Here is a 10,446-nt window from a genome sequence, read left to right as displayed (position 1 = left end):
TAATAATCAATAAATAGAAATTAATAAATCAGCAATCATCCAATCAATCATCTATAAAAAGCTAAATAAAAAGGCAAGCAGTAATCCTCAGCGCACTAAAGCACAAAGGTGTGCAAAACACCCCCATTCCTCTGAAGACTTTAGAGTTGGTTTAAAAAATGTGGATTTCTAGTTTTGATTGAATTTTTTCTTGCTTATATATGCGTTATACTCAAAAAGGCTCTATTTTGTAGAAAACTTAAAAATACTGACACTCTGGAGGTACTTTACGAGAAAAATTACAAGATAAATTTATAGCATTGAATTGAAGGAATTTTACAAAAACCTTTTTCAGTGTCGAATTCGGGACAAAAACGAAAATAAGTTTTCCCGTTTTTTTCGGAAAATCATTAAGGTTATCTGAAAAAACGATTACAAACCGAAAAATGTTTAATGGAAAGCGCAAAAAATCCAGTATTTTCTGATGCTTTTCGTCTTTTCTGACAATCATGAAGTCTTTTCAGCCAAAAACGACACAATTAATGTCGTTAGAATATTGGCCTCTTGCATCGCTTTGCAGGATATTTAAAACCCTTTTGAGCTTCGAATTTGGCACAAAAACCAAATAATGTTATTTACTTTTTTCCCAAAGTAAAGAAAAAACGACCAGAGCAAAACTTTACAAAAAATTATTTGGAAAATTCGCTGACCTCATCGCTCTGAAGAAATTTAAAGTTCATTTAAAATTTCAGGTCTTTCCAATTTTAGCAAAGTTTTTCTTAAGCAATTCTTTCTAAGCAAGTAACGCATTATTTTCTAAAGATTTACTTGACACTGACAAAATTCAGTTATTTTCTGTGAAAAATTATCCAATGAATTCTATTGGAACACTTCGCTGCTTAACCATTTTGTGAACAATTTTTTCAAAACTTTTACAGCTTCAAATTTTGGACAAAACCCTAATAATTTTTTCCGGGTTTTTTTCCAAAAATATTTTTCCGAACCGAACAAGCGAAACTTTATAAACAATAATCAATAAGGATTGTAAAAAGCAAAAGTAAACTAAATTGTAAAATGTCGCTTCGAGAGATTATTCGATTCAGCTGTTGATTTTTATTTTCCGGCAGTGTCACAACATTAAAGGGTAATCAAATAATGTATAAATAKTGATTTTSAATAAGCCCTATACGATTTGCAAAAAGTCAAATTTTTACTGGTTGGCTAGGCTAGGGCTAGGGAAAATGAGTAACAAAATGTATTAAWAAAATCCGCATTAACATGTTCTGCAGAAAAMTTCTAACCRAATAAARARACTGAGATTCTGTGAATGTCATATRTARAGAARRTAAGTAACTAATAATAAAATTTCGAAACGRGTAAACATATTACATATGACATATTTTAGCCTCAATCGACATGGAAATCTAACATTCCCTTAGGGTTTGTCCATCTACTATCCAACTTCTCTCGTTTGACAAAAAACGTACTTGGTACTAATGTGATAACTGCAATTTAGGTATGATTAAAAAACAGGCAAGCATTGTTTAAGTCGTGTCCAAATCGGTTATGTAAATTCGTGAAAATACTACAAATAAAGGTTGATTTTCATATTGGCATCAACGCATTTTAGCCACTTTACTTCAGCTGGTGACAAAATGTCTACCTGTTTTATCAAAAATGGAGCTACGTGTACCGCATCGTAATTGGGAACGGCTGCCAAAAAAAAACCATCTAAAATAATGAAAGAAACATTTTGCAGTCATCGGAAGTTCAGGGTAACAAGGCGCGTTGAACCTTAGATAAAAATCAGCCCTAAACTGAAAACCTATAAAAGTGATCACTTTCGATTAAAAAATAATGCAGTAATTATTAACTAAGAAAACAATAAAACAGAAGATCATTTTAAAAATGTATTGCGGTCTACAAAACTATTCAGCTATTTATATCAAATTACAGACATCAAATAATATAAATAAACCAAAAAACCATGAAAGTGATTAATTTGAGTCGAAACATAAGTTTAGTTAATCATCTTTAGTTTAAAATGCGGCAAATCCGAGTTAATATAATTAAATAAATAAATTATTTGCTTTCAGAACAGTCATGATGTTTTATAACTAGCACAACCTATTCTTTTGGTTTGAACATGTCTGTAGAATAGAAGTTTATGAGGCGCAGTCCAATGCTTCTATCATGTCCATGCATTTACCATAGATATAACAAAATGTCACTTTTAAAATGAACTTTTCTTTCTTCAGTATCTTGCAATAAATTAAGCAGCATTTTTAGCACAAGATGATCATTAGCTGYGCTAGTGAATTTATTCTACAACAATGTTTTTCTATTATTTTTCTTGAACTCGACGGGATTATTTATATTCAACAAGTCCTTCACCGCCCTTCTCTTGTTTGGCTTATTTTTAATGAGAAAATGACTCTCAGAGCTTCTTAGCTAATAACGGCACGAAAAGGGCCTGCACGATTTTTCCCCGTCCTAAGTGCCATTGTAATTATCTTGGAAACACACTCCCGGCCAAAACAAAACTCATGTAGCTTTCGTTAAAATGCTTTGATTCAAAAGGTTTAAAAACGTGCAATTTCGCCAGTGTTGTGGTGAAAACATGGTGCTCAAGTAATCTTCACAACTCCTTGTGTTAGGTAATGACGATGCCCCTTTTATGTTATTCCTATGCAATTAGTTTTGTAAGCCTTAAATATTGTCAAAGTATTATCAATAAGACCAGCAGCGACTTTTTCAGAACATAATTAATTTATTTCTCCTTTTGTTTCTAGAACATGCAAAGCAACCAGAAAACCAAGAATCTTTCGCAGTCATTCAAGCAGTGGATCATACTGGTGAGTTTTCGAGCTTTTAGGCCATGCTGAATAATAATGTATCGCTGACGCTACGCAAGCATTAGTGGCTTGTATCGTCCGTGTTTCGCTCGTGCCGTGCAGAATGCCGGCTGGAAAACTTCTTGAAAAAAATATTTTCTTCTGCTGGACAAAAATGCAATGCATGGCAGAAATGCTGAACAAAAATGCAATGCATTTTTGGGTTATGCGAATGTCCGAAAGCTCCCTGGTACAGGATGATACAGAAAAAACTCTAATTTTTAGGACACAAGGCTTACATTAGGATCTTATGTGGCCTTTGCAAAAACATTTTTTTAGAGAAAACATTCAATTCATGTTCACAGTGCTGCATTTTTAAATATTTTCCAAAAAAAATATTTGCAAGAGCAACAGAGATTTCTAATATAAACATGTGATCTAAAAATTAGAACGTTTTTCTGATCAAAACATGTAATTTTTTTGTCGAGCAAATTACGGAAACCGAGCACTAGATCAATTCAATACAGAAATTGAATGAGCGTATTTTTTACATAGAACATAAGTTGAAAAAATGCAGTTCCTCCTATGCGATTCATGGCTTTCCATTACGTTTTACGAGAAAAAAGATTCCATTGCAATGCCACCAACCAGATCTTTAAAAAATTGGATGCCAGCCAGATGTTCAAATCACATCGGCTGATAATTTACTTTAAAAATTAGGAACAATAATCAAAATTTACATGCCCTAACACTAAACCCAGTTGGTTACATCGATAGAACTGAAAATCAACATTGAAATTTAAGGTAATTTTGCAAATGTTGGAGACATGTAGAGAATGTGTAGCTGATAATAACTGTGTATTATCAAACTCGGTTCCCTTGTAGAGTTCCGGTGATGGCTAACACATACCAGAAACGTTGGCTGGAGTGTTTTTCTATCAATTTCTATCGCTAACTGTTGATAAATCGCCAACAAGTTGGACCTGTTGGAACTTTGACTACACGCAAAATTTGAAAATTATAAAGAAAGTGTTGTAATTGTGAACAAATGCATAGTCATACTTTACACACAAAACAAGTTTGATTAATTATCCAGCTCTGTAGCGACTATTAATTGCAATGATGTATGTATGTGTTAAATATTTCACTTAACAATCCGTTTGCAATCGAAATGACAAATACATTGTTATGCTTCTCTTAATGCGCTTATTGTGTGCAATAATGCGCGCAATATTATAAGAAGAAATTTTGTTTTTTACTAAATGTAAACTGAATTGTTCCATTTTTTCAATAAAAGAAAAAGTGTAAAACAGCACAGAAACGTGTGCGAAAGTTTCGTGTAACTTTAGTAGATATGGGCAATGCAGTCGTGTTTCGCTGCACCACTCGAAAGTTAGCGAAGTAGGGCGAGTGTCAGTATTCCAGATATGGAAAAGTTATGGCTGAAACTGAAATAGTTATGCAAATTAATGCACAACTTCGATAAAAGCGATGAGAAAAGAGATAATCCCGAGTTAACAAAGGGAACCCCGTCATCAGTAAATGTGTAATGATTATTTGGCTCAACACTGTTCCCTTCGTAATTAGGTTAAAGCTAATGGTCCTTTTGCTGTAACGTGAAATTTCTTCGTTTATATTTATTCCTGAGATTCAAATCTTTTGTGTCGCAGTGCCCACTTCCACATTGTCTGCTTTTATCAATTTGAATAAAATAATAGGATTAGAATCAGGCTGAGCTCTACTGAGGAGGACTTAAATTCAAAACCCAGTCTTAAGATAGGCCTTCTGGTATTTGTTTAGAAAGCGCTCATTTTCTTCACTGGGATTTTACATGTACAAATATTGAGCCAAAGGAAGTATTTTGTATTTGGAACAGTAAATATTTCGTGCGTTTATAATGGATTAAAATGGAAGAAAATTGTCTGGTGATAGTAAAAAATAGATATAATAATTTACGAAAACGTTTAAACTGAAATCTCTATAACCAAATACTAATGAGCATGTAATTGTATCAGTTGCAGAAAATACGAAAAAAAAATTAATTCGTTAAATAATAAATAAAATAAAACTATTTGGGACCGTAAAACTGTGGTGTGTGTGAAAAATTTACGAAACAATCGTTTGCCTACATAACTGTAAGCAAAAAGTCAGTAATAAAATGTTCATGTTTTCGATTAAATTCCAAATGATGTCAATCCAAAGAGCAAAAACTTAATTCTTGCCAACTTTGAACCAAAGTGTCTGCAATTATTTAAAGAACTACCGGGTATGTCCGTTAAGGATTAACGTGATTAAGAAATGATAACAAAAATGTAGCTCATGATTTTAAGAAAACACCAAACACACACAGAATAAGATAAATATTTAAAACTCAATTTAATTTTGCATTCAGCTGCAATCAGTGTATGACCTATATCAAAACTTACAGCTGTAATCAACTTAATCATATCTAGAACAGCCAGAGAAATATATTATATACCCAGTAAATGCGACGCGACGCCTATGTTTAGAGCCTCATAAAAGAAAGTGCCATTTACTTTCAGATTTTCACTGATTATTCCCACTTCTTCATGCAACTTGCAAATTGCTTTGTGAATATTCCGCTGTGAAGAAAAATTTACGAAAGTGCCACTTAGACTGTGTTATAAATTCATTTTGCATCAGTTTTTCTGCGCGCCTCGACGGGACGTCCGGCGTCGGAGTATTTTTATACAACAATAAAACTTTAAGTGTAGCTCCAGATATTTAAATATAGACGTTTTGATTAAGGTCCAAGACGTAGCAACATTTTTTACCGGCCAAGGATGACGTTGCTGATCATAAATCTGTTCAATTTCCATTTAGATAGTTTCGGTCCGCCGTTTTCATTCACTGTTATTTTTACGGCCACAACGGAGTTTACTACGCATTAAGCTGTGAAAAATGCATCCAAAAACACTCTTGATTGAGTACTACGGGATTAAAACACATCGAATTGCCGCTTTCAAAATATTAGACACCGCTAAATTTACCGTGGGCTCTCAAAATAGCTACGACGCTATTTCGAATGAAACGAGAGCCGCCAACTGTCTATTCTTAGAGTTTTCACCTAATAATTTATCGGAAGCACAATACCTTTCGATACATACAGGTAGGTCACTAGGTGAAAGCTCAAAAGTCGTGCCTATTAATCATGTAAACCCTTCACAAGTTAATCTGGAAATCCAATTAATAAATTCTAGCATTTCTCGACTACTAAACTAGAATGTCTGAGCGGCTCGTATTTTTGGCACAATAACAATAGTTTGAGAGTGCAGACAGCAGTTTTCGTAAATAATTCAAAGGCGTTAATAATTCTAATGAAAATTGGCAGTTGCGACACCAGGCTAACTATCCCAAGCCAATAGAAAATTCACGTGATATTGGATGGATTCTCCGCGAAAATAACAAAATTAAATTAATTAAATAAAATATTAAACTAATTCCAAATGATATTAAAAATTGACTCTAGAATTGGGAAAGAAATAATGGGAAACGTTTACTCTAGAATGTTACAATTGAGTTGAAAACACCAATAATCTTAATATGGCTTCTAAAGGGAAACTGGAAAAATTAAGTAAATAAAACTGAAGCTCCAATGTCTACCTCAAAACAAATAGTTGAATAAAATGAAATTGTAAACTCCATAAACAACGTGGAATAAGACATACAAGAGCCACTGAATAATTTGTTCAATAAATAATTAGCCAAGGAATTCCATTTATATCAAAGAACTATAAAATTATAGTAATTGAAATGCTCTGTACAGATCTTGGAAATTTGAAATCTCCTAATCACCAGCATTGAAAGAAGCCACAACAATCAATATAAAACAGTACACATTTAAGTCTATAAATGAAGACCCTCATCATCTTTATTTAGATTCATGGATGGCGAAACGGTTTAAAACAGCAATAATCTAAATATTCTCAACGCGGAGAACTAGAAAAAATAACATAAGTGAACTAACTGATAATCCAATTGCTCACTTATTGATCATTGAAAGGTCTTAAAGAAATTAAAATATGGCAATAAATCAGTCTCATCGAGAATAAAATGTTAACCGAGTCTGTCAGCCGCTAGTTTGCAAAAAACTGATTTGTGGTCAATGAATCTAAAAAGAGTCGGCAATCTCTCAGACAATCTTCACATTCGCATAGAAATAATGCAATGAATAAATTCACAAATAATAAAGTCAATAAATATATTCGTTTCCAACAAATAAAGATAAACAATCTAATAGTATCTCAATATAAATGTTACATCCCAAGGATCTACCAGAATAACTTATAAACAACCCTAAATGCATGTGTATAATTCATCTGACACTAACTTGCATTTAGACTAGAACATGATGCAATGCTTTAAAACGCTAAAAACAATATTTTGAGCAAACCGAAATGCATAAGTGCACAGTGAAAAACATTTCTTTACGAAAAACAAAACGATTTTTGCGGGAAATCTGTGAGTAGGAAATGGTAAACAACCGGTAGATTTTAAATTGTAAAACTGTAGATGGATGAAAATATCCTCCAAATTTTGTTTGTCTGTCCTAAATTACTGACGATCATCTTGATGAAAATATAGGTATGCCTATTGTCGAAAAATGTATTAAGTTTTTTGCCTATTTGTAAGTGGTTTATATGAATAATCGGTAGATCACATAAGTATTTTTATGATCCTAGAGTGTCAGTCATCACTGCTAAATCACATTAATTTTTGTACATATTAACTTTTTCTCCCTTACAAAAGCTTCTTAATAACAAAAAAAAAACAATGCAGAAAATTAAAGAAAACCAACAATTATTAATAAAGCTGGGGGTCTGTAGCCAGCAAAAATATGAACGAAAAAAGCTACAAACCTGCAGTGATGATACAGGCAAAAAATGTAGGCAGGGTGTAGACTCTAAATGGAATAAAATCGCTTTCGAAGAAGTCGACAATTTGTCTAAATATGTCCGAAACATGTGCATTTTGCAAGTACTATGGAAAACACTAAGTCAAAACGTAAGTTTATAGTTTAACTTATTTTCAACGCAAAATTCATTCATTCATCGAAATGTGCGTGCAAAATCAAAAGAATTCAAACAGAAAGAAGGGCACAGAGGAATTTGAAAACAGCTTAATACCGAAATAAAACCCATAGTAAAATCCACTTCAACATAACAATCACAATTAGTGCCGATAGTACAGATATAAAAGAGAAAACAATTCCTATTAAAGAAACTAACAAAAACATAGACTTAAAGAACATAGCAACGCAATTAGCAAGTTAGTAACTTTTTAGAGCTGCCGTGGACAAAGGACGGCTTTGTTGTTGGTAACCAACGTTCTGAAAGGACACCGTACATAAGAAGAATAAACTCTCAATTCCGTTAAATAACGAAAAATTGTCAAAACATCCATCAATGCAAGGCGTTTAAACCAAATGTAAAGAACATTCATAATCTCCTACTTAACCATGGAAGTTCAGAAAAGCACAAGTATAACTTAAAAATATTAAATCTAACATCGCTAAACCATGCCAGTATACGTAACTGTAATAACGAAATTTCACCGGATTTGGATGGTGACTTTTAAATTTAAATTAATTTTATGGCTCTCCCAGATTTATTGTTCTAATATTCGTTAGTACGAAGTTGTTTTAGAGATTTTTTATTTAAGATTTCGAATGTAGCCACTCCGCGCATTTTGTAATTATTGCCAGAAAGCTTTAAGTAAATATGCTGATGTTAAAAAGTTTAGCAGTTAAACAAATAACTTTAACGAATGAACGTTAACTGATAAATCGTGGAGTGCTACACTGTCACATTTTTCTTCTAGTTTATTTCTATAGTTTTTTTCGGATATAAACTGGACCCTTTTTATAATATTTCTGCTTTTCGCTGACGCGGGGGTGTTTTAACGGTTTAGGGAAAAGCTCAAGTTTATCCTAGGCTACTCTTCATATTTTTTACTCAAAAACCCGCTTCATTCCTCAAGATAAACGCTAAATCTTTTCAAGTGCTTTAGGCGCACAGTTATTCCCAACTTCAGCAATGAGTTACTGGCATAAGTACAAGAGCATCCAGTATTCCCCTCAAAGTGCACCTGATCCATGGAAAATATTTCTGATTACAGGAAAACAAATACGTGAGATCTGAATTACAATGTAAGCATCGGAGCATTGCCCTAATGGAAACGCCTCTAGAGTGGTGCAAACTTTTTAATTAAGTTGCTTTGAAACGAAGTATGTAAGTAGAAAGCTTTTTCTAAAGGGACGACGTGCATTTAAACGGCAAACTGCTCGCGATGAAAATTTAATTTTCCACGGTTCTGAGCAAAACTTAATCATTAGGTTTATTTGCTCTATTTTCTCCACTTAATAAGTAGGTATTCCTTGGAAGCGGAAAGCGACGATGAACAGTAATTATGCTATACCGAAACGTGTTGTTTGTTTTAGGTGTGTGTTTTTCATGTAAGTGTCTTCGAAAACGCAAATTGGAACTAAATTGTTCATCAGTAAAACAAAGTCAGATTCAAATTAATGGTACCAATAAGAATTTGAACTAAATACTTGAAACCTCTTGTTAAATAAAATATTGAAAACGGAATTATTGTAACTAACTCAGAAACTCAAAACCAATTTAGTTCAAACCAATCCGATGCAATACAAGCAACCTTCTACCTTCTAACTTTTCAGACTGTAGAGCAAAAATCGCGCTGATTCTATGCGATTCGATATGTTAGCATTAATGTATCGATCTAGTACATCCCTGTCATATAAACCTATTAAATAAATTAAGGTTTCTCCGTTCAAGTTCAAAACGTTCGCTATAGGATTCGTGACATTGTCGCATTCAAGCCGAAAACTCTTTTATACTGTTTTGTTTGACCTATTTATATGCCACCATTGTTATCAGCCAATGCAATTCTGTGGACAAAAAAGATCAGTTGCTACTGAAGTTAACCTGTGAAACTCCAAACAAAATGTTTCAGATAAAACAAAATCCAATTAGGGATTGGAAAAAAGATATTTTTTTCATATTTAGTTTATAGCGTGCTTTTACTCAGTTTGAAAATTGCCATAAAGATAATGACACTTTATACACATCATACAGAGCTGTGTCTGTGTAAAGTACAAATTTTAATTGATTGGGAAATTGTTAATATTTAAGTTGTAGTTTGACCCAGGCTGGATGGCATTTGCGATCGAAATTTATTTATAAAAGAGGCGGAGTTTTTATCAATTATATCCAGTTGTGACAAACGAGCTTGCTGGTAGAGGAATATACGAAAAGAACAGGAAAACCATGAATTGCAGCTATAAGAAAAATATGAAATATTGGAGGCGACGCTGACATTCCCACCAAACCTTTCATCTTGATTGATTCCAAATCGAAGACCCATAATTACGATTAGAAGCTAAAACAATTAATAAATGCTTTTATTATTTCAATCTTCACTCACAAGCTTTTATTTTTAAGATATTGGCAAACCAAAGTAAATTGTGAAAAGTACAATAGTTGGTCAAAAATACGAAAATAATAAGGAAGAATGCAGCGCGAAAAAACTGGGAGATTTTTGCCGACAACCACATCAAGCAAAAATGAGCAAAAACCGCATCCAGAGCTTT

At 33.0% G+C, this 10,446-nt stretch overlaps 1 protein-coding gene across 1 annotated transcript in view; it reads right to left on the bottom strand.

Annotated features, from left to right (window-relative positions):
- Positions 1–10,220, bottom strand: part of LOC125505399 (calcium/calmodulin-dependent protein kinase type II alpha chain-like) — a 48,039-nt gene extending 37,819 nt beyond the window's left edge. Inside the window, exon 1 of the mRNA XM_048669140.1 lies at positions 10,186–10,220. Within this exon, the coding sequence (XP_048525097.1) occupies positions 10,186–10,220 (35 nt within the window). The remainder of the gene's footprint in view (positions 1–10,185) is intronic.
- Between the last annotated feature and the right edge of the window lie 226 nt (positions 10,221–10,446).

Source organism: Dendroctonus ponderosae, unplaced genomic scaffold (assembly GCF_020466585.1).
Source record: "Dendroctonus ponderosae isolate FM_Combo_2020 unplaced genomic scaffold, Dpon_F_20191213v2 Dpon_F_20191213_8, whole genome shotgun sequence".
In the NCBI taxonomy this organism is placed as follows: Eukaryota; Metazoa; Arthropoda; class Insecta; order Coleoptera; family Curculionidae; genus Dendroctonus; species Dendroctonus ponderosae.
Note: the sequence above shows the minus strand (reverse complement) of the source record. Positions and strands in the feature narration are given on the sequence as shown.